The sequence below is a fragment of the Chamaea fasciata genome, unplaced genomic scaffold (genome assembly GCF_029207755.1).
Source record: "Chamaea fasciata isolate MVZ Bird 193981 ecotype frontalis unplaced genomic scaffold, bChaFas1.0.hap1 SCAF_18, whole genome shotgun sequence".
In the NCBI taxonomy this organism is placed as follows: domain Eukaryota; kingdom Metazoa; phylum Chordata; class Aves; order Passeriformes; family Sylviidae; genus Chamaea; species Chamaea fasciata.
The window spans coordinates 10609747-10633402 of NW_027094103.1; the positions used below are offsets into that span (position 1 = coordinate 10609747).

At 42.6% G+C, this 23656-nt stretch overlaps 2 protein-coding genes and 1 long non-coding RNA gene across 7 annotated transcripts in view; all 3 read left to right on the forward strand.

Moving 5' to 3' along the window:
* The first annotated feature begins 106 nt into the window (after nucleotides 1-106).
* ZCCHC8 (zinc finger CCHC-type containing 8) lies at nucleotides 107-10942 on the forward strand. 3 transcript variants are annotated; one of them, XM_066199580.1, is made up of 14 exons: nucleotides 107-275; nucleotides 1092-1134; nucleotides 1737-1811; nucleotides 2311-2416; nucleotides 3056-3130; nucleotides 3447-3550; nucleotides 4800-4865; nucleotides 5856-5919; nucleotides 6033-6175; nucleotides 6893-7035; nucleotides 7717-7832; nucleotides 8208-8291; nucleotides 8762-8876; nucleotides 9459-10942. In XM_066199580.1, exons 1-14 carry the CDS (start codon nucleotides 113-115, stop codon nucleotides 10253-10255), a joined length of 2094 nt encoding a protein of 697 aa, XP_066055677.1. In that variant the 5' UTR covers nucleotides 107-112; the 3' UTR covers nucleotides 10256-10942. The 3 variants fall into 3 exon arrangements, with proteins under 3 accessions (XP_066055677.1, XP_066055678.1, XP_066055676.1); XM_066199581.1 differs by having other exon boundaries at nucleotides 5859-5919; XM_066199579.1 differs by lacking the exons at nucleotides 107-275; nucleotides 1092-1134; nucleotides 1737-1811; nucleotides 2311-2416; nucleotides 3447-3550 and having other exon boundaries at nucleotides 3113-3130; nucleotides 4774-4865; nucleotides 5859-5919.
* A 708-nt stretch (nucleotides 10943-11650) lies between these two features.
* LOC136298673 (uncharacterized) lies at nucleotides 11651-13786 on the forward strand. 2 transcript variants are annotated; one of them, XR_010723347.1, is made up of 3 exons: nucleotides 11651-11753; nucleotides 12562-12602; nucleotides 13735-13786. It is a non-coding gene; the product is annotated as an uncharacterized lncRNA (long non-coding RNA). The 2 variants fall into 2 exon arrangements; XR_010723348.1 differs by lacking the exon at nucleotides 13735-13786 and adding an exon at nucleotides 13219-13609.
* A 2824-nt stretch (nucleotides 13787-16610) lies between these two features.
* Nucleotides 16611-23656, forward strand: part of CLIP1 (CAP-Gly domain containing linker protein 1) — a 61347-nt gene continuing 54301 nt past the window's right edge. For both annotated transcript variants that reach the window (XM_066200070.1, XM_066200069.1), the window contains exon 1: nucleotides 16611-16690. The gene's annotated coding sequence lies outside the window, so the exon portion shown is untranslated. The remainder of the gene's footprint in view (nucleotides 16691-23656) is intronic.

Sequence of the window (23656 nt, forward strand, 5' to 3'; positions counted from 1 at the left end):
TCGGCGCCCCGAAGCACGCTGGGAGTTGCAGTCCGCGGTGTCCGTCGTCCCGCCCGCCCCGCGCTTCCCGCCGCCCTTTGCTCCCCGCCCCGCCCTTCCTGCGGCGGCCAAGATGGCGGCGGAGGTGGATATCGGGGACCGCGAGCTCTTCGGGCAGCTGGAGGGCGAGCCCGGGCCGCCCTCGCCGCCCGCTCTGGACGAGCCGGACCCGCTGCTGGAGCTCTACGAGCGGCTGCGCGACCGCGACGAGACGGTGCAGCGGCTGCGGGCGGAGAATATCCTGGCGGGAGAGGCAGGCCCCGCGGCGGGAGGCGGGCGCGCCGCTGCTGCCGGTTCCCTTCCGGGCCAGCCGGTCCCGGCCCTCAGCGGGGCTCCGGCTTCTCCCCGGCCGGCCGTGGGAAGGGACCCTCGGGGATCCCGCCGGGGCCCGGAACGGGGAGGGCTGAGCTGGGCGGTGAGGCGAGCCGAGCCTGGTGCTCCCAGGCTTCCTCAGAGCACGTTTTCCATAGAAACTTTTATCCTCAGAGGCGGCGGCGCCGTCCCGGGCTGCGGGGCCGGCTGTTCAGACGGCTGTCACTGAATCCCTGCCCTCTGCCTTTCCAGGGAAAACAGACCCCCTGTGCTCACGCTTGACAATCCATTTTAACGCAGCCACAGATAATTTCAAGTCGTTGGAATCGTGGCAGGTTCCCTAAAGGGTTTTTGGCTTTGCCGCTGCAGCAGAGTGGAGTCTGAAACGTGTTATAATTCATTTCCCGTTTACAAGTAGACGTGTGCTACCGTTACCTTTTGCTTGGTGACAATCACAGATATTTTAAAAGTAAAATAATATGAATCTGTTAATACAGTCGTTGCATGTAATGAATGGCACTATTTGGATTGTCACAGCTAGTTCGCTTTTAGTTTGTTTTCATTTTATTGTGTTTTCTTCAGCAACAGGTGGATTTTTAAATAATCCCCTGTGCAGTGAAAGGGAAGGACTGAAACCCTATTTGTTGTTCTGTGAAATTCTTGCTCCGTGTGTTCTTGCTTGCTTTGGCTGTGGGTGTTTATCTTCCAAAGAATATCACAGTCCTTAACAATAAGTTAACATCAAGAACTTAAAAGGAAGCTCAGAATTCTGACTCGTCCTAGGTATGTTAATGCTGACTTAAAACACTGTATGAATTATATAGAGAGAATATATTTAGTTATGTCTGTAAATATAAATAGAGTTTATGTAAGATAAAAGCTGTCTGTGGTAACAATCTGTCACGTTTTATTTCCGTGTCCCAATCCTTGCTCAGGTGTTAGGCTTCTAAAATACCATTCCAGGTCCTGAAAAGTCTTTTGGTGTTGAATAGCAGGAACTCAGTTGGTATTGCTGTAACTCTTATTAGTTTGTGTGTATCTGTTTTATTAAACTCACCTGATCTCCATGGAAACAGTATTAATGCAAGTTCAGCAGTTAGGAAAAATTACATTCAAATGCTTGAATAAATGTTAGCAGATTGTATAAATTCATTGGAACTAGAACAGCAGGAAGAGAATTCTCTTCAGAGAATTTTCTCCTTCCACCTCTCGCCAACCTGCTTTGCTCAAGAGGATAATTTCTGTTTTAATGGATAGGAACTTCATAAAAATACAGCTTTTGTATTGACCGAACCATCCTGGCTCAGTGGGGTCCAGACTCAGCTGTGCTAAAGGTGGTGGGGAATATTTGCTGTACCCATTGTGTGTGTTCTGTGCTGTTCTAGTGGGATCTCACTGGAAAACCCCAAAGTTGATGGACCTCTGTTGCAGATTTTATTTATGAACAATGTCATTACTAAGTAAGTATTTTCAAGAAAAAGAACAACGCTGGCAGGAGATGAGGGCTTTTTGGTTTGTTTGGATGTTCCAGTGCTGTGCCCAAATTGTGGATGTAGATTTTATTCAATGACACAAACTGCTGAAGCTTGGAGGGGAGAAGGGATAATGGGGAGTATGACAGGACTTCTGTTCATCAGCAATATCTGGTTTTACCATGAAATGAAAGGTGACTTCCAGGAACTTTGAGTGAGTCTGAAGGGCAGTTTGAATTTCAGGAATGTTGTGGGTAAAACATAACAAATTAATCTTTCCCTGCCTCTGAGCTGATTTTTGCCACACTGGGGTGCTCTCTTAACATCAGATTGCATTTGTGTTGGTGGGGCTGGAGATGGGGACAAAAAAGAATTGGATTTTCCCCTTTTCTAAGTTGTTTAGTAAATGATAATTGCTTAGGAAAAGAGACATCTGCTCCTTGTTTCAGCCTTGCTCATGTTTTCATCTCTCTGTCCTTCATCCCAGGCGGTATCATCAAGAAATTGAAGATTTTATTTATAGTTTAGTTCAAAAATACGAAGAGCAGAAGAAAAGTGAACAAGAAAAATCGCAACTGAACCCTAAGCCACAGGTACTTTAAGACTCAAATTGTTATGGAATGCTTCTCCATCTCTGTGTGACACTGTTAAACAGTAACAAAAATCAAGTACTTGTCAAACAAATGTTGTACAACCATTTGTTCCAAAAGATAGAGCCCAGGACAAAGGAAAGATCCTTTCTGCCCTTGAAAATTGTCCCTAGTGAAATTTCAGTGAAAGAAAATGAATAATTTGGTTTAAGTAATCCAGAAGAAAGCTGAATGTCTCCTCTTATAGTATTTGGCCCAGCTCTTGAGTATGTATAAGAAAACAGATGAACAACAGAATCTGAAAGTTTACATTCTCCTACTTTAGAATTTTGATTTTTAATTCATCATTCACTTGGAGTAAAAGGGTGGAATGGCACATTTCTCTCTATCTTTCCCTTAGCTTTTTTGATGAGAATAAAAATGTTCCTGTGCAGTGTATAGATGTATTTCTCATCAAAGAAAGCCTTAGAAAGGAGCTGTGTTATGCTTTGGACTGTGGAAAACTTCCTAAGTGATGTGGACATCTCCGTCCTACTGTTGGTGAAAGGGCAGAAGCTGAACCCCACAGCCTTTTACATCACTAATTCAGGAGCTCCGTTGATTTAAATCGAATTATTTTTATTTTTTTGCTTTTCCTCTCAGCCCTCCAGCGTTGTTTTGGAAGAGGACTGTAAAGGAGCCAGCTCGAGTTCTAAAAAAGTGAAAGAAGCTTTTAGTGTAAGTTTTTGACTGTGCTCTTCCATGGTAGGTGTGACTCTTCATTCTCCACATTCAGTGCACACTGCCATTAAAATAAGATCTCTTAACTGCTGTTATTACACTGATAAATGAAATTTAAATTCAGCTATGTTTGGGCTACATCAGTAGCAAGAAAGTCTTACGTGTGCAGGTTTGGGCTTGTATTAATTGTAAATTCTTACAGAATGGGGAAAAAACCTGGAATTATTTCAAGCAGTGTAAATTTATAGAAATGCTACCAATCTCACCTAAATACTGACACATTTCTGACAATTCTCTGACTTTTTTTCTACAGGTTGTAGGAAGTGTTCTGTATTTTACCAATTTTTGTCTCGATAAACTGGGACAGCCTATTTTAAATGAGAATCCACAGCTGACAGAAGGATGGGAAATCCCTAAGTATCCTGTTTGCTAAAACACCTTTCTTTTTTCCATTTGTCAAATCCAAAGAGTTCCAGTGGGTAAATTGAACTCAAATTCTCTTCAGTGGATTGTGTGTTTCTGTCAAAACCGTGCCAGTCATTATAGATGGGATGATTTAATGAGTCATTAATGGCTTTTTTATTCAGAACAAATAAGGACTTTTATAGAATTGACTTGCTGATTGCTACCCTGAGAGTGAATGCCTTGTCCCCATAAATACATCTTGTGAATTTAAGATTTCCTTGGCCAGTCCCTACTCAGGTTTGGAATGACAGCTTGTTGCAGATTGAATGAGTATTCTCCCTCCATAAAAGCAGGAAGAAAAGGGTTTGGGAAACTCAAACATGCTGTAAAATGCTTTTTTTTCCAAATGTGGGAGCTAGAGAGAAAGTCTTTTACTAAAATTGAATTATGGTATGCTCTTAACATGCATCCATTTTAAAGTTGGTCCTTTATTGCTTATTAAAGCCAAGGTTTGAGTAGTGGAATTGAGAGAAGTGCAATCAATATTTTTGAATATTGATTTTGTCTTCCATGACAAAAGAAATTGAACAAGAAGTTTCTCAAATAACATCATCTCCCGAGGTTTCCAGTATTGTTCCTGTCCTGGAAAGACTCAGGACACGAAGCAGTTTCAGGGTTCATTTGTGCAATATCCAGTTCTTCAGCTTGGAATCAAGGTTATGTCAATGTTAAAAAATTACTTACATCTGAACATAAAGTGCAAATTGACAATCTCCCAACCTCTGGATGAAGGACATAGATGCCTAATGGGAATTTCTCCTTAAATGCCAAGTTAAGTGTGGCTGGACTGAAGCTGAGTGAAATGGTTCATCAGGCATTGGCTTCTAAACCACCGAAGTACTGCTCTCAGTCATTTTGAAACTCTGTCTAAATGGGGTTAAATAAGATTTCTGTGAAGCATTTCAGAATCATTATCTGGAAATTTCTGCCAGTGAACAAGAGGATTATAGTTGTAGCAAGTGCTGATCAAGTATTGGGTAGAAATTTGTAGCAGGAAACAGCATACACTCATCTTAGCAAATAATTTATAGTAGATATCATTTTATAGTTTATACTCAGGAGTTCATGTCAAGGACCCATTTGGTAACTTAATGCAGATGAGTCAGTGTTCTGTTCAAAGCACTATTAAGTTTTCATTGATATTTTAAACAAAATTGAAATTTTGCTTCATCCAGTAGCAGTTCCTTATTGAACTCTAAAGATATCAGCAAGTTTTCAGCCAGATTCTCTCCCTAGATGGACAAGAAATACCAGTAAAACCCAAAAGGTTTGTATTATTCTTAAATATAAAGTTTTGAGCTGAAAAGTTCAGATGCACTCTGTGGTTATTGCCCAGTTAAAAAACCCTTGGACATACTTGAGCAATGGGTATTTAAATTAAATAAGCCAGAGCTGAGCATTGCAGTCAGTGAGTCTGTCTTTTTATTGAGTTGCTTTAAGAAGGGCCTAAAGTCAGTGTGTGAAAACTTTCTGAATTTTCATACTTAGTTCTTCTATTTCTTGTCTTTTTAGTGATTGGTTTGTCATCCTTGCACTGGTGTTGTGTCAGGGTTATGGTTCTGTAGAACAACTCCTGTCTGCTTTCTTGATAGATTTTTAAGACAGACTGCTCTGAGAGTTGGTAGTGTTTTTAGGGGAGGTCAGAAGTGAAGGGAATTCAGTTTCCAGCTGGAGTTACCTCGGACACTTGTTCTTGTGCCACGCTTTTTGTCTCCACTTCTGGTTCCTGTCCTAATTCAGTAAAAATGAATGTTCAGAAAATAAGTCTTCCTCTAAAATCGTGGTATTTCACCCCAGTAACATGGCTAATGTTTCCTGCCACGGTGTGAATGTAAAGGAAGATTTAAGTTGAAGCCAGCTGCAGTTCCATTCCAGGTGTTCAGTGCAGTTTCACAAATGCGTTACTTAAAACTGTGGGCCAGGACTTTCCAAAGAAATGGTTGTGCTCTGCTGTTTGTTTCTACTGGTGACTGATTCCCAGTATTGTGGAAGGGATCAGACCTCTGATGATGCCATGTCCTATGTCCCTCTGCCCTCTCCTCATTTCCCATGTTCCCCTTAGCACTGTGAAATCAGTATTCTCTATCTTAAGGTTTGATATAAGTTTAAAAGAAGCAGAACACAGCACGACATCAGCAGTCATTGCTTTTGTATTTCTCAAGTCTAAACCTTAAAATCTGTCAAGAATGAAAATAATTAGGTGTATTTAGTGTGGCAAAGTTGTTTTTCAGGTTTAATTTGTTGTGCATTTTTCAAGCAGGCCCAAACCTCATTGTTTCAATTGTGGTTCTGAAGACCATCAAATGAAGGACTGCCCAAAGGTAAAGTCACCAGTATTCCAAAGACTGCTGCTCTCCAAGCTTTGTGTTGGGTGAAGGAGTGCATAAATTGTAAGTTGTCCAACTCTAAACTTCCCCATTGTATTATCTTTAAGCCACGAAATGCAGCTCGTATAAATGAGAAGAGAAAGGAGTTTTTGGAAGCTTGTGGTGATTCGAGCAATCAGAATTTTCAGCAGCGTTACCATGCAGAAGAAGTAGAAGAGAGGTTTGGAAAATTTAAGCCAGGAGTAATTAGGTATCTCTTTTCTTTCCATTTGCTTTTCTGGAATACCTCTTCTGCCTTTGGAGTGCCAGATTTTAATTGCCAGAGTTTATTAACTCTACCTGCTGCTCTTGACTTACTGTGTGTATTATGTTTGAATTTGCTAAATAGAATTTTAAAACATTGCACAGGTATCTTTCAAATGAAAACTCACTGCTAGCTCTAAAGTCCTACCCTTTCGCTAATGCAGGGAAATAAATACTACTCTTTGACTTCTCAAATTGCAAATTTATTATGTTCCTACTAAAAATATACTGAAAAGTCTGCGGATTTTGAGCTGTGAGTGTCCCTTCCTCTCTATTCAAAATGTTCAGAGAAATCACAGTGTTGCGTGGCAGTCTCCAAAAAAATGACCAGTAAATTCAGTGGCAAGGTCCACCCTTCCTGTTGATAGCTGCAGTCAAGGCCATGAGTCAGAAGTAGCAGGTCAAGTAGGTTATTGTTGGTGTAGAATTAAATCTAATAAAATGTTTAAGCATATCAGCAAGGCAAAAAGTTATATTTAATATCAGAGCTGCTTTTCCTCTTGAGTTGTTATATCTGGGGTCGAAATACAACACAGTTTGAGCTAAAACTCAGCTGTTTCACCTTGACAGCTGAAAACCCCACAAAACCCTTCATAACCTTTTGTCAGCAATGAAGGGATTTTTCTGGCTGACGTTTTGTTTTCTGTTTGTTTTCTTGACCCAGCGGGGTCCTCCAGGACGCCCTTGGTGTGACAGACAAGAGCCTGCCCCCGTTCATTTACCGCATGCGGCAGCTGGGCTACCCCCCGGGCTGGCTCAAGGAGGCCGAAATGGAGCACTCAGGACTGGCTCTGTATGATGGAAAAGGTGAGCAGTGTGGGGCTGGAATGCAGCTTTACCATGGGGCTCTGTGCTGGCTGCACCCTCCTCAGGAGACAGTAAAGTAACTGGTTTGTAAACCTTCGTCTTCCCCGTGGAAGTTGCAAATCAATCAAGTCGTTTTATTCGTGTAAAAATACACTTTTTTATCAGCTGTGATGTGACGACAAAACAAATTCCACAGTGGTTGTGAGACTGTCAGTGGATTTCACTGTTAGAAGCTGGAGTTGTGTGAAAACTGCAAGACTTGCAAATCTCTTACTGTCCAATTTCCTCTCCCTTTTTCTCTTACGTTCTATGAAAGAAACCGTAATCCTCAATAAATCACTCTTACATAGGAACAAAATCACCAGCAAGCAAATTACACACTTGAAACCTAAGTAATTTACAAGCTTTTTGCTAATGACTATTATTTATGCTGCATCTCACAACAGTCCTGATGCCAAATTCTGAGGGGCGCAGTGGTACATGAAGAGTTGTGTAGGAATACCCAGTTAGGTTTCTGGGGAGGCTTCGTGCATGTATCTGATGGATTTGGTCACTGTTTCTGCCCCTCTGGATTTCAAAACCACCTATCGATACTTCCATTCCAAACCCTGTTGTTAAATCCTGTGGATTTTTTCAGTGGTGTTCTTAATTAACATCAGTAATAATTATATTCCATTGTAGGTGAAGTCGAAGGAGAAGATGAGGGCTCTCCCAAGCCCAGACGTATCACTTATGATGTGTCTAAGTTGGTGAATTATCCAGGCTTTAATATATCCACTCCCAGTGGGATCCCAGATGTGAGTAGCTCTTCTGTGCCTTCTGAATATGAATTGCTTTTAGCCAAGAGTTAATGTTCTGTATTCTGCATCTGACAATTTCCTTTTAAGCGTCTCGTCTTTTTAAGCCCTTGCTTTGGGGCTGGGGGTTGTAATTAATGTGACAACTGATACTTGTCATGGTTCTTGTGCTAGGGTCCTCCTGTCACTATTCCATCACTGATCTGAATGCCTGTGCATTAAAAAGAAGCACTCATGCATTTACACCTTTACATTTGCCCATTCAGTGGCCTCCAAATGGGTTTTTTCATTCAGTGTTATTAACCAAAGTTCTGTTATTAACCAACCATAATCAACATTATTTCTCTTTACTCTTCTTTTTCCTTTTTGCTGTAGGAGTGGCAGATGTTTGGTTCCATCCCCATGCAGCCATCTCAACAGAAGGATGTTTTTGCTCACTACCTTTCTAATTTTCAGGAGGTGAATATATCTCACTGTTATTTAAAAAGCAATATTGTCTTAGTTACTGTTGGTCATGATGACTTCTTGCTTGTATCTTCTTTCTGCGCAAGGGGACAGACTTTTTATTGACACTAGTGAGGGTGAAATGCTCATCTGGCTTATCTGTGCTAGCAATAAATGGCTTCGTGTTGAAAATTAAGTCTGTTATTTCACTTATTATAAGCAGATCCCAGTTGTGCAAAGATTTGCAAGCAGTTTGGAAAAAAGTTCCTCTGAATTTACATAGCCTGGAAGCTCCAGATTCCCCAAATAAATGAGAAGCCTGGTTTCCATAGCCATGGCATCCCTCAAATGTCAATGTCTATTTACACACTGGGTCCCCAAATGATTGTATAGTCACAAAACTGCTTTAATTCTTACAGCTGGAAACGTTACCCTGTACAGTATAATACTAATTCTTTTTGGTTTTGTGGATAATTTCTCTCCAGCCAAGTCCAAAGCCCAGCAGCAAAAGGGCTGCACCTCAGTCAAAGTCTCATCATTCCAAACGACCAAGAGAAGACAATTCAGAGATAGCAGCAGCTGACATGGACCTGGACTCTGGTACAGTCATTCTGCATTCTTTTTTTCTCTAATTTCAGCTTCTATTTTGAAAATAACTTGCTCTGAGTTGAAATGTTGGAGTTAAAAGGAGAAGCCAGTGTGTTAGTAGTCATTTTGGTGGTAATTAAAGGCAGTGGTGGCAGAGGCCAGCAGTGGCATTTCATTTGCTGTGATATATTTGGATGAAATAACATAAATTTACAAGCCTACAGCTTCTTAATAATGAAGCAAACTCAAAGGAGGATTCAGTGTTAAGTGTTAGAATAGCTGGAGAAACTTCGGGCTTCCCCTTTCAAAATCCGCCATGAGGAATCCTTCAATGTGTCTCAGTGTGGAATGAATTTGTTCTTAACACCTTCAGGAGTAGTTTGTTTTTTTTTTTCCTTGAATGGCTGTCAGAGTTCAAACCCCCAAAAAACATAGTTTTGATAGATATGAAAACCCTCACAAAGTTTGTTATGTCTCAACTGAGAACCAAGTATGAGAAGATGTAAACCTGCTAGTTAATCAGAACACTGGCACTTTGAATCTTGTCCTGGTCAGATTGCAGGTTCTAAAAGGTGTTTTTTAATCTTCTTCTAGATCTGGAAGGGGCACAGAGATCTCAAACTCCCAACAGTTTTCAGTTCCAACCTCCGCTGCCACCTGGCTCTCCATCGATGTCCACTCCTCCGCCTGTGCCACGAGGAACACCCCCACTCACACCCCCGCAGCCTTCCACACCCACCCACTCTCCCCTCACTAGGACTCCTCCACCACCAAACTCTTCCAGTCCTCAGCCCAAAATCGTGGACTCGGTCATGGATGAGGATACACTGACCTTGGAGGAGCTGGAGGAGCAGCAGAGGTTAATCTGGGCAGCGCTGGAGCAGGCGGAGAGCACAAACAGTGACTCTGATATTCCTGTTGACACTCCTTTAACTGGGAATTCCCTTACATCATCACCAGCCAGGAATGAAGCAGATCTGGTTGCAGAAGTCAGGTCACCTGAGAAAGTGATCTCAGTGGAAACGGAGTTTTCTGACATCAGTGAGCAGATCCCAGAAAACGAACTTTCTCTAACCAGTCCCAAGCTAGAGGACAGTCTGCTTGACTTAAAGGAAAATCCTGATAATGCAGTTTCTGCAGGCCTGCTGGGTGACACCCTGCCTGCTCCCAAGCCTGAGGTTAATGAGGGGGAAAACACAGGTGGTAATAAAGTGCCCACGAGCACTGGATCATCTGTGAAAAAATCTGGACTTGTTCCTGACATGAGCAAGTTTGCTGCAGGCATCACACCATTTGAATTTGAAAATATGGCAGAATCAACCGGGGTTTATCTACGGATAAGGAGCCTGTTAAAAAATTCCCCAAGAAACCAGCAAAAGAAAAAGACTTAAATCTTAACTGGGCTTTTCTTACGTCCAAATCCCTTCTGTTTCCCCCTCCCAGTTCCACAAACTCAAGATAACCTCCCTCATCTTATGGGAAAGAGAAAATCTTGACAAATAACAGGTCTGCCCTGTTCTTCCTTGGTATTGAAGTCAGTGCAGGTTTCCATCTTGACCAGGACCACCAGTGCAGCCAGAAAATGTAGAATTTTCCCAAACTGCATGCTTCCACTAAGGAATAACAGGACCGATGATTTCTTAAGAGCATTTTATTTGCCAATACTCGAGACTCTAAAATGCAGAGTTTGTGGTTTGGTGTTCTTTATTTTGGCTAAGATTTATATTGTCCTTGAGTTTCAGGTGGATTGGTGATTTTTTTAATATCTGTCCTTTGTACAATAATCTACACTTTATACATTTTGCTAATTATCCTGTAGATAAGTTTAATATATTCGGAATGTTTTTAAAGAGGTCTGATGTTAAGACTTCCCACATCAAAGTCCTGGCAATTGGAGGAAAATAATTGGGGATTACAGTGCTATTTTCACCATTTCAAGTATTTTTATAAATTATTTATGTGGGTCTGTTTTAATTGCCACTGTATCTTTTGTAGCATCGTCCTTCATGTAAACTTGCTGTACATACATGGTCGTGATTGTCTACAGAGGTTTAATAAATGAGCTTTTAGCTAAAGAACTTTTAATTGGAGTCCTAAAGCAGCAAAATGCTGGTTTTTGAAAATCAGCTGCTGAAGAAAATTGGGAAAACAAGCTGAGCAAAATGAGGATGAGTATAGTGAAATATTTTAGGAAGGGCCACAACTGTTGGCTTCAGGTTTTCTTAATCAAGAAACTGTTAAAATTCTCTTAGCTACTGAAACAGAACCTTGCCATACCATTCAGTTTTCATAATCTGAAGAGCTGCCTGCTTCTGAATGCTTAGAAATGTCATAATCCTGCTGATTAATTAGTCTAATTAATAATTTTTTTTTCTCCTTGTCTCGGGAGGGACCTGTGGCTGAAGTGACTGCACATTGTTCAGTTGCCAAGAGAGGGAGCCACTAGATTGTTGTAAGGTATTCCTTGGAGCTGCTAAAGCATTTGTCCTTCCAGAAGTGCAGGAAAAGTCTCTCCAGCCAAGTGTGAAGCAGAGGAAATCAAAGCATTTTCAAGTGTCTAACAAAAAAACTTTTCAAGGGGAATGTCCCTAAGATAATGTTAGAGAGTGAACTTAATTCTTTCAAATTCTCAGCTTTGCAGTTAGTGCATATTGCCCAAAGATCTTTAAAATACATGATACTGGTACAGTCTGCCTTTGAATGTCTGTGAGAACCCCAGGCTTTTTTGCAGTTAAAGCCTTTATTTATTTCTCTTTCTTTTTTTCTCCCCAAACTTTACAGGAAGGCAAAACCAAAGCGCCTTTATGTGTGAATTCTGAGTGGCTGAAAAATCTTTTTGCAGCATTTACCAGTTCAGTTTATTTGGTTGCACTTGGAAAGCAAGTCAAGGTAAATGTTCATCATATGTTTTAAAATGAATGGCTTTTTTCTTCCTAAGTTTATAGGAGAAAGAGTATTTTTATAACAGTAGTGGACAACAAAATAACGTGCTGTTTCCACTTCCTACACACATTTAAAGAAAGCTCTGTTGGGAAGCATGTGGAGGTCTGGCACTTTTTCCTCCTCCTCCTCCTTCCATGGAGTTAAAAGGCAGTAATGACAGTTTACAGGAGCCTTTGTGTGCTGCATCATTGCCACGTGGATGATAAAGGGATGCAGGGCAGGAGGTGATGATTGCCAGTGCACACCTTTTGGGTGTGTTGTGCTGCTCATATTTGAAACGTGAAGTTCTCTCACCACACCTTAAAGATCTGGTTTTAATGGCTCTTAGGAAATGCTGCTGCTTCAATAGAGGAGTGCTTGTGGTTTCTGTGAGCAAGGCAGAAGAGCAGAGAAGATAAAAATCATCTTTGTGTCCTTAGAACCTTTTAGTGCTCTTATGGTCTATCCTCAATCACCCTGCCACGTAATTAATTGGTCACAACAGATAAGCAAAACAGTTGTGACTAAAGTACTTCGTTATTCTTTTGTCTTTCAAACTGCAATATTTTAAGTGTTTCTGCAATGCGTATTTTTTTCTTAAAATAGTATTTTTGTGGTATGTTTTGATCTCAGAAAAGCAGGCAGGGGCTGTTTAATTTCTGGGTTTGATTTTAGTAGTTTAATTTCAAATAAGGATAATCATGCAAAATTCTCTGAGAGCGCTCAGAGGTATCTTCTCTTAAATTTTCTCTTTGGAATTGTCCTTTCTTTGGAGGTGCCAGTCAGCATGGATTGTGCTGCGAGAAAAATGAACCAGTAAGTAAGACTCCTGCATTTACCTCTGCTGTAAGACACACAGTTAATTAGGGATGGGGAGTTATCTCTGGTGCTTCTCTCATGATGAGGAATTCATTCATTTGCATCTCTTAGCAATTTATCTATAATTCACTGTTCTATCAAGTGCTACATATTGTTGCACTGAAGATGCTTGTAATTAGTGAGGTTTTTAATCTGTCAGCTGTAACTACTCAAATGGGTTTTGTATATTGAAACTGCAATCAGATCACACTCTTAAGTCCCAAGGAAAAGCTGAATAGCAAAGTATTTTGGGTCCTTTTAAGTGCCATTCCCATGGTGATGGGTGTGGCATAATAACCTAGATTAGAGCTTACTAAAACGAATGAGTAATAAAATCTGTAATGAGGTGGGTATGGCATGAGCAGGCATCACTCAGATTTTCCCACAGATTCCTGTTGGCACGGTCCTCGTGTTTATTTACAGCGCTTGGAACTCTTAAAAAACACTTGAAAATGCTCATGTATGTCTAAAAAATCAAATCTCTGCAAAATATTCTGGGTATCAGTCAGGTGGGAAGTTGTGTCTTAAAAAGACCCGAATTTCTGACTCTCAATTTTTGTAACCCAATTCACAGCGCTCAAAACGTCAAGGAAAGAGAAATAGCTGAGATTCTAGAAGAGATCTGAAAGACGTGGTAGCTGCTAAAAATAATTATTTCACTGCAAGCTCTGTGAGGCAGCATAGCTGGGGGAAAAAAAAAGGAAAAACGAAGAGGAGGGAAAAGCTCCAATATAATTAAAGTGCTTCAGTTGCCATGGAGCCCCCGTAGCACCTTCCTTCTGTGCCATGGCTGTGCTGCCCCTGGGAAGGGAATGCCACTGAAGATTGATGCTGTTCCCAAGAATACAGTGCAGAGTCATTGCTACAATTTGGGGGGTGGGAGGGGATGTGTCAGAGGGAGGAATTGGTCGTGATTCCTGGAGTAGCTTGAAAACAGGATGGATTTAATAACGTGGTAATTGCTGTGTGACAATTGGGCACTTCCTAGACTTCAGACAGCTCCAGCAGCAGAGATGTTATATAAGATTTTTTGCAAGTGTGTTTAGTTGTCACCTATGACTGAATGAACATTTATTTACCCTTTCTTTAGAATTCAGCATTCCATAGGAACAAAATCCTTCTGCTGTGCTCTGCTGTAGGTGAGAATCCAGCTTTTATTGGTATTTACATAAGTGCTAGAATGATTTGCATCTTTATTAATAGACTGGTTTCTCAGTTATCAGGGAAATGAAACACTCATCAAGAGGAACATTATTGTTAAGTATCATGTTTAAACCAGAATGCAGAAAGGATTTTTAATTTGTTCAAATACTGTTCTCTGTTGTTTTACCTATCAGGTAGAACAAATAATGTAAAATTGGATGAAAGTTTGTCTTGAGTAGCTCACCAAAGAAAATGGGTTTTTGAAGAGGTTTTTCTTTTATTGCTGCTGAGTAGTCTGGCTGACCTGGGGAAGGGAACCAGTAAGTACATTAGCAGTGAAAAGACTTCTTGCAGCCTTTACAGAAAAAAACCTACAGAAAATAGTAGTGCAAGTGCTGGAATTTTTGAAGCAGCACTTCTGAGATTAAAAAAAAAAGCAATTAGCTGCTTTTTCTGTAGCAGATGTGACCATCAGTTCTGTTTAGGGATTGCCAGATGTGCATATTGAAGAGATCATTCAGATGGGGAAAAAAAAAATCTTTACTCAAAATTCTCATACTTGGGTGAATACATCCCATTGAATAGAAAAATGGATTTCTTCAGTCAGGAAATCCTTACATTCAGTTCTTAAAGGACAACATTTTAGCTCTTTAGAAAGATTCAACAACCTTAGACCCTTCAGAAATCTGAAAAAGGGCAGAAACAACTGCAACTGGTGTTCCCACATTATTGAGAACAATTTTAATTTTAAAGGGAGCCTTGTGGCCAGGATGCCAGCAGTTATGTCGGCATCTTCAATTTCCCTGGAGCATCCAGCAGTTCCTGTTCTCATGGAGTTATGAAAATGCCTATATATTATTTGTTGACTGACCTGATCATGCAGATCAGAAAACAGAGCCCCTAGGACTGGAATCAAAGATATTCTGGCTTTCAATCATCTCTAATCCTCTATAGGAGTGTGGTTTATAATTCCAGGATCTTTTATTACAATGATTCTTACAAATTGGCTGTGCCCTCATGGTGCAGACTGGTACGCAGAGGCTGGAATCCCAGCTGGGGTGAACTGAATTTACAGTTGCTCCAAAGCCACATTTTCATGGTATGAAGTTGATTCTGGTCAAAGAATGGATAACAGACTCTTTTTTCCTACAGGACTACAGGACCTTGAAGCTGAGTCTGTTTGGAAAAAACAGTGGCACATTCCCTTGATCTGTGTGACATTCTTGCCTTAGTCCAGGACATTTTTACTGTAGCCTTGCAAGGGAGTGAAGCAAACTTTACATTTAAACCATATTTTATCCATTGTTTCCCCACTGTTACTGCTTCCACATGATGACAAGTTTTACAGTAATAGCACAAAGTTGCAACTTCTAGTTTTCATCTTTCAGCTGTCTTGTTGCTGTGCTCTGTCCTAGATGCATCAGTCTGATACTGTTATACAATTTTAATGCTGTGCACTGAACTGCAAGCATTTGAGATGGACTTACATGGTGGCAAATTAACTGAGAGACAAAACATCAAATTAATGATGGAGAATGATAGATAACACTTAGAGAAAAGCCCATTCTACATTAGCATCAGATCAATACAGAAAGCTCAAGTCTGCACCAGCAGAAAGAAGCACAAAGGTTCACCACTGCAGCTCTGAAGACAGCAGATATTTTAGGCAAGTGTTCTGTAAAGTTGGTACAACTCTTCAGTTTCTACCCTTATTGCAATTTTTGTGTTGGGGATTATTTCCATAGCTAGGGGCTGCAGGGTCATTTTTTTTTTAAAGTGATCCCTTGCTGGCTCTGCACTTCTAAATACAACCCAATGATTAAATCCTGAAGTCCTTATTCAGTGAAACTTTTATCAAATTTTGCAGGGAGAAAGAGGGGTGGCTGTACGTGGATTCAAGTGTCTGTTTCACCGTATAATGGCCATGGTAAGAGATTCTGTTTAACGTTTAGGAAGTAAAATTCTAACAAACATTGCTAAATGCTGATGTATTTGAAACCTATTATTTGGGGAAGTGCATCACACCATTTTGTGCTTTACCGTGCTGGATTAATGCCAAAGAACGAAGCCAAAACGAAACACAAATTGCAGTCAGTCCCCAGCAATGGAACTGCTTTCTCATCACCCTTTTGTTCGAATGGCATCATGCAGAAACCAAACAAGCTATGAGACTGCAAACTGAGGAATTCAGCGGTGATGGGCCAGCTCTGGCTGGGCTCTGCTGCCTGTTTGTAAGAGGGGAAGAAGTGGAGCAGAGCCGTTTGATTCAGCCTTGAAAATCGGTATTAAATTGATGATGATGGCGTTGGAGCTGCTGCTCCAGCTGTTTAAACTTTAGCAGTGGGATAACGCCAGCTTCCAATGTGTTGCTTCACAAACACAATGAAAATAAAAAAAAATATTCAGTACTTAAAAGGATGATAAATTTTCTGCATGATAAATTTCTGGGCATCAGGACAAAAGGAAAATGGAGCGAAGCAGCAGACAGTGAAGTTATTCACCCACCAGAGCGATGCGCTTCACACCTCCCCGTCTGTGCCCACCCTCTCCCCCTCCCACCCAGCCGGGCTGTGCCGCAGCGGCGGCTCCGGGACCACCGGGCGCGGCGGGGTCCCCCCGAGCCGGGGCGCAGCCGCTCCGTGCCGCCAGCTGCGGCTGCCGCGGGGCGAACAAAGCGGGGGGCGGACAAAGGGAGAGGAGGGGGCGCGGGGAGCTCGGGGGCACCGCCGGTGCCGCTGCCGCTGGTGCAGTCCCCGCCCCGGCGGGCGCAGACGTTGCGCCCGCCCCGTTCCGCCTCCTGCGAGCCGGGGCGGCGCCGCTGCAGAGGGGGAGCGGGAGCAGGAACAGGAGCGGGAGAGCAGCAGCGAGAGGAGGCGGCGGGAGCTGCGCCGGCGGCGGGGCCGGTGAGGCGGGGGGGCCGCCCCGGGGAGGGCGCGGGGCCACGGCGGCGCCTGAGGGCGGGGGGAGCCGCGGCCGCCGCTTCCCGCCCCGGGGCCTCCGCGCTTCCCGTCCGGGCGCCGCGCTGGGCGGGTCTGAGGGCGAGGGGCTCGGCGCCGAGGGGCCGTGAGGGGCGGCGGCGGGGCCGTGAGGGGCGGCGGCGGGCCGGGCCGGGCCCCGGCGCTGAGGGCTGTTGGCGGCCGCCGCACGTGCTGCCTGCGCCGCCCCGCAGCGGCCGCTCCGCTGGGCGCCCGGTCGAGCCCCGGCGGGACGGGGCGCTGCGGACGCGGGGCCGGCGCGGAGCAGCGGCGGGGCGGCCTGGGCTCCCTCAGCCCGCGGGCTGGTTGTCCGGAGCGGGGACACGACGCGTGGATCGCAGCCTCTGCTCCAGTGTCGCCCTGGGAAGCTGCGGCGCTGTGCTGGGTTAGTGGTGGCTTGAGCGGCTGATTCTGAGGGAAGAGGTCTGTGTGTTATATTCCTTGGTAGAGCGCTGACCTGCAATTCCCAACATCCTGCATTTACATAGGGATATTTTACTGATAATTTACCTCGGCATTTCTGGATTTTTTTATTTTTTTATTTTTATGGTCGCTCCCCATCCTGGCGTTGTTACCAAAGCTGCTGGTTTCCAGGTGAGCTGCTGTGGCATCCCCTCAGGTGTCTCGGGAGAGTTTGCTGCCATGTTCTGGGCAGTGTCAGAGCCGCGGGATTCCCAGGCACAGGCGCTGCTCCAGGCCCCTCCTGTTCCCGCTGCCGTGCTGTACCTCAGGCCATGCAGCGCTCCCTTTTCTGTGCCACAGCTGTCATGGGGCACAAGGTAATTGCTGCAGTTACTCGCAGGGTAATGTGGCTCCTGCTGCATGAAAAAATCAGGAGTTACTTTTCCCTTTCATCTCGGTTCTGATTCTGGGCTTTAAATATTTTTTTTTTTTTCAAAATATAAACAAACAAAAGGCAACGCCAAGGAAATTTTCCAAAATAGAGCACGGGGAGGAAAATTTACTCTGTGATTGTGTATGTTGATGTATAAAAATGTGACTGTGAAATGAAGACTTGTCCCTCCCCACCCCTTCACTTACCCACTGTGCTGAATGGGCAGGGTTTTATGGAAGTTCACAGGTTGCTTTGAGATCTTTGAGCAGAAGGATTTTCAAACATGTGATGCTTGTGTTGACACGTAGGAAGAAGGAAGAGAAAGAGGTACAAAAGAGGAAGTGCCTTGATGCCGGCTGCTTTGCAAAGTATTTTATTGAAAGAACAGAAATATGCATTCTGAATGCAATGTAAATTTGGAACTAGCAATGGCAGAGAGTGGTTTTCCTGAGGGGTGTCCTTGTGCACCTGCTGCAAGAGTAGGAAGATTGCAAAGTAGATACTGTGGAGGAAGAGTAAACACCTCCCCTCCACCCACAGCAACCTTTCTTATTCTAAGGAAAGTTTAACTGTTCATCTTTTACACACTGAGGATTGTTAGTTCTTGCTGTAAAATGACAAGATTTCAGGGTTCTCTTCCTGCCCAGTCCTTGTGTATGTGCTGGGAGATTTTCTGTCTGTGCTACAGTGCATTAAAGCTTTCTGTGTACTGAAGGGAGAGGGATGAGTTGTCTGAAGCAGAAAAGCTTGGAAATGTGACCTTAAATGTCCGTATCTTTAGGGATCAAGAGGGAGACTTTATTTGGCAAAAGGAGTTTTACATAATTTGTATGGTTTCCCTTAAAGAGAAGATCTCCGCTTTCGAGGGAGGGCAGAACAGCAGCTGTCTCGTATGCTCATTCCAGATGTATTCTCCAGGGAAGAGCAGCCTCTTTCCTTGTGTGATTACACTGGAGGAAGGAGCAGTGATCTCTCTGCTGTCTGCTACGACTTCCTAGAGCTCCTGAAGATTTCCTGTCTGAATTTCAGGTTGTATCTGTTTGCCATCTTCTGACTGTGGGATACCCAAGACAGCCTTTATTTACTCAGCTTGGGCACATTGCATAATTCCTTTAGTGTTCCTCCCTTTATCCTTTTAGCCCTGTTAAAGTTTTTCTTGGGAGGGACTGAGAATATATCAAAATAGATCCTCCTTAAAATGAAGTAGAGAGCTCTGCCTTGCCAATATGATTTTTCAGAGCTGCTTTTCTTTCTCTTTCTAAAACACTCGGGTCAAATGTTAGCTCTGTATGTTGAATACAAGTTTTCTAATGTTTGAACATGACAGCCATGAATGAATGCAGCTCTTGTTTAATCCTTTGGCATTCCTTAGGGACTACTGGCTCTGCTGGCACATATAAAGAGTAACTCGCTGGAATCCTTATTGGAGCAGCATGTTTGGAAATGCCTCAGATGGATGGTGTTTTGTTATTTCATGAAAGGCAATTATATACAGCATTAGCTGTAATCTCAGCTGCCCTCAGCCCCATGCCAGTTCCTACTGGAGAAACCATTTCCTTGGTGTTGCCCAGCAGAACTCTGTCAGCAGCTCCCTGATGATTGAAACACCTCCTGCTTGTGCAGGTGTCTGTCCTCCACATCCATTTGTTTTTGCAGAGTGAAGCTGCACTCTGACTGACCCTTAGAAATACCCACAAATCTGGCACTGGCTCCTGGCCCCCAAAAGGCTGTGGAGGATTCAGGAGATGTATCTAAGGACAGGCTGTGCAAGTTTGTGCTTTAACACCCACCTAAGTTTTTCCACTTGGAACATGTCATAAATTATTTGTACAAACTCAGAAGAATAATAGCAAACATTCTTTTAATTTACAAGACACATCTTCACTGTTTCCAGAAGAACCACCATTAAAAGCTATTCATTTTCCCTGATCTTTACAATCTTACTGTCTATATTTTTAGCTTATTATGAGGGGAAATTGCAAGGCAGAGAGGGAAACTCAGTGTTGTATAGAATCAGCTTATTTGACACTCTCATTCTGCTGCTCTGCTTGGCTGCAGCATCCACTCAATCACAGCAATATTTATCTAAGCTCTGAATTTGTACTTGTCCTGAGCTCTCTGCCAGCCATGCAGCAGTCATGGTGCTCATTTCAAAGGCTAGGAACGGGGAGAGCTAAAAAGAGACAGCTGACTTGATGTTTTCAGCCAGTGTGGAACAGTTACAGTTTCACCCAAGTCTATCAAAATTAAATCCTTGCTATAAAAAGCAGCATCTTTGTTTCAGCTGCTTGGGTTGTAATTGTATTAGGGAGAAGCCTTTGTGCCTTTAAATGCTTTGGGGCTTGAGGCTGACGGGAGATGATATTTTCTTTCTCAAATTTTAAATTGTAGATCCCAAATAACTTAAACTTAAGAGTCTGCTACTCCAAAGTCATCATTTCATCCTGACTGGTTGCACTTACTGGGATGGCTGAAGTGCATTCTTGTCAACAGAAGTCAGTGTGGGCAAACAAATTGTTTTTTTTCTTATTGTAATGGAGTTCTTTGGAGAAAGACAAGAATTTCCTGGGAAGACATGTAGGAAAATTAGTAAGTGATGATCATGGGCTTACCAGAAGAGGTGGCAATTATTTACTTAGTTGGAAACTTTTTCTATTCCTCAATCCTTGATTCCTTCTGTGGGGACTGATGTGCTAGGGAGGGAGGATCACGTGCTTTCTGATCTTTTAATAGACCAGAGCAGCAATGTTTTTATAATCTGTGTGCTCAGTGGCAACTTGAAGTGGCAGAGTTTGCATCATATTAACAATTATCAGCTCTTCCTGATTAATTAAAGATAGGCAGAATCTTTTTAAAAAGACTGATCAGGCTGTGTCTGAAATAGCAATAGACTGAGAAAAAACTACTCACAAATTGCTGGCCCAAAATAGTTTTTTAGACATCCTCTCATTTGTGCTTCATATTCAACAGTCTGTGTTCCAGTGTTTCTTTACTGAGGACCCTGAGGCATTTAGGAACCTGAATGAGCATAGCAAGTTCTAGAATGATAAAACGGGGTGACTTAAAATGTCCTTGATGCAGAATTAAAATCCATAAGCAGAGGCTGAAGCTTTGATGAATTACCTTCCTTATAGCAGTGCTGTAATATCTGACTGATGGTTTCAGGTCCTAAGCCTCTTAGTATCTTTGATCTGATTCATCTTCTTCTTAGTGCAGTTTCTGAGTTATAGGAATTCACCCCACCTTTTTCTTTTCCCTGGAGTGTGCTGGGAGAATCCTGTTTATACAATTTGCAGCAAATATCTTGCACTTCCCAAGGCAGAAAAACATCCTTCTACCTCATTTAGCAACTCAGCAATTCCCTAAAACCAGTTTTCAGTGGATTTGGGTCTCATAATGGTTGCTTTCCTAACCATATTAAGTTCAAGTTTATATTATCTCCAAACAAACTGCTGCTATCAAATGTATTGATGACAAGTTTGCTTCAGGAATCAGTTGTTCTAAAGGTACTGGGAGAAACTCGAAACTTCTAAACACAAGTCTCCCTCCTTCAGGTTCACCTGCTTCTGTGAAACTTCTAGGAATAGAATTTATTTTTATTAGAGATCTCCTGCCTTTTAATTTATTTAGTTTAAATTACCTAGCAGGTCAAAATGAAAGGAGAAATATAGATTTCTGTGCAGGCCTGGCTGATGCTGAAAGATGATCTAGAAGCCTTTGGTTTTGAATACCCTGAGATCTGTGAACTGACGTGGAGTACAGTTCCAGCCATCTCTGGTACAGAAATACAGCTTCTACTATTGATTCCAGTCAAGAAATAAATCTGAAGTTGCTGGTTGGGCTGTAGGTTCATGTCCTTAACGAGGGACAGCGTTTTGGGGCTTTGGGATTCCCAAACATTCTTCCCCAGTCCCTCTCAGGGTAGAAGGCAGAGGGAGCATCTTTGAGATCTTAAGGAAACAAGGATTTGCTGTTTGGAATGAAAAAGCTGTTTTTCAGGAGCTATTTCTGTGGATGTCCTTAGCCAGGTTCCATGGTGGGATGAGTGATGACAAGGCAGAGTGTTTGTGTTACAGCCCTGGGACTGCTCCGGAGATCCCTGCGTGCTCCTGTCTCACTGATCACACTCTGCTTGCCTCACACTAAGGAATGTTTACCTAAGCCAGTGCCCTGGAAAACAATTGGAAGGTTTTTCAGGCCCTCTGCTGCTGATAGGATAGCTCTGTTTCAGTTTCTGTTGGTTTTTGCCACTCTTGGTTTCAGGTTGAGTTCATCACATCAGTGCCGCTGTCAGAGGAGCTGTGTCATCCCAGTGGGCAAACTTCCCAAATTCCTGCAGCCTTTGGGCTCGTGTTATTATGGCAGCAAAAGCAAACTGTGTTTGGCTTAGACTAAAGCCCCACTAAAACTTGCATGCAGCAGTAATTTCCTGGACTTATCCGGGTAGCTGCTGGAAGGCACTTCAGAAGAGCAAGAATGGCTTTTGTTCTGTCAATTTAATAGTTGTGCCTGCTTAAATTAAGTGGAGATGCACTTCTTCAAGAGTCTGTCCCTAGTAAAATCAGTATTTATGTTAAAAATAGAATCCAAGAAACTGTGGCTTTGAGGTTCCTGTAGGAGAAGTGTTTGCCTTTGTGAAGGGTTTACCTCTGGAATTCCTATCATGATCATGTTGGATTGGGCTGGAAAGCAGAATGTCATAAGGATCCTGTGTAAGTTATGAGACCCTCTTGCTTATTTTCTTACAAAATTTTTATTTCCTGTTCCACTGCCTGCAAACAACAGATCTGAAAGGTCTGGATTTCTTTTGTTATTTTCTACCTGATCAGCTGAGTTATAAATGCAATTGTTTTCTACCTTTAAAGGTGAGGTACAGAAGATTGGTTTAACGGGCAGGTACCAGCCCTCAGGTTTTGATGTTGGCACTAAGCAGAGCGTAGTAACCCAAATAAATGTTTTCATGGCACTTGGCACTTTCATGGCACTTCTCTCCTTGTAGTGATGTATCTGAAGGCTTTATTTAGATCATAACATTACTTGACTAATTGACATAAAAATCAATGTTTTCTGGAAGACAAAATGAAACTGAAGCCGTGTTTTTAAATGCTCTCTTTCTCTAACTGCTGTGTGTTGAATGAGTAATCAAATATTGACTTCCAAGTGCCAACTCTGCTTGTATTGAAATCTTAAATTCTTAATTCTATTTATTTTCTGATTTATATATAAATTCTTTCTTAAATTATATCAGTTTCAGTGTGACTGATACCTGAAGATGTCTCCAATTCCTCAGTGTAATCCCTGAGCAGTGCAGTGAAATCCTTGAGCAACGCTCAGCTGCTCAGTTTGGTTTAACAGTGGCCTCTGCAGAGGGTGTTACCTCAGTCCCACCATGATTTGCTGTTTGTGCCTCTCTTTGTTAACAAATGCCTACGGTGCTTTCTGCTGTGTTTCAGTCTGAACTTGCTGCCCATTCAATAAATGCATCAGAGCTGACAAAACACATGGAATTTGCAGTAAGACAGAAGCGTGAGGGTCAGAGGGAAGTTCATTTGCCTTTTCACTGTCTGCCTTCAGTGGATCAATGCAGGGAGACCTGGATGTGAGTTCATTGCTCCAGAATGGTTGTGTTTAAGTAGTGAGTGGCCAGAAACACCAAGAGGGCTGCATCACTCCAGAGAAGCTCTGTAAAGGGAATGCATGAGGGCTTCCAAATCCATCCTTCTGGTTTAGCAACTTGTAATTGTACAGGACTGGCTTTGAAGCTGAGTGAGACATTTACAGTGGATATTGTGTGGTCTGGAATATTTCATTGTAAATGTAATCCACTGCTTACACAGTGGTTATTCAGACTTTTTGGGTGCCCAGTAAGAATTTTCTCCAACAGACCCAGAATGCAGCAGAGGGGGAGTCATGATTAGGAAGATTTTTGTTCCGGGATTCAGCTTCTCTTGTGCCCCCCTTTCATCCAGAGTTGTTCCTGTAAGGATGCTGCTGGGCATATCCCAGTCTGGTCAGTTGGTGCACCTGCTGTGCATGAATGACTTCCCTCAGAATCTTCC

Bases quoted from the DNA above. Each gene is read 5' to 3' on its own strand.
- ZCCHC8 (XM_066199580.1), top strand. From the start codon at position 113: ATGGCGGCGGAGGTGGATATCGGGGACCGCGAGCTCTTCGGGCAGCTG. The intron at 5,920-6,032 runs GTAAAGTCACCA...ATTATCTTTAAG, and splicing joins AAATGAAGGACTGCCCAAAG to CCACGAAATGCAGCTCGTAT. The intron at 7,036-7,716 runs GTGAGCAGTGTG...ATTCCATTGTAG, and splicing joins GGCTCTGTATGATGGAAAAG to GTGAAGTCGAAGGAGAAGAT.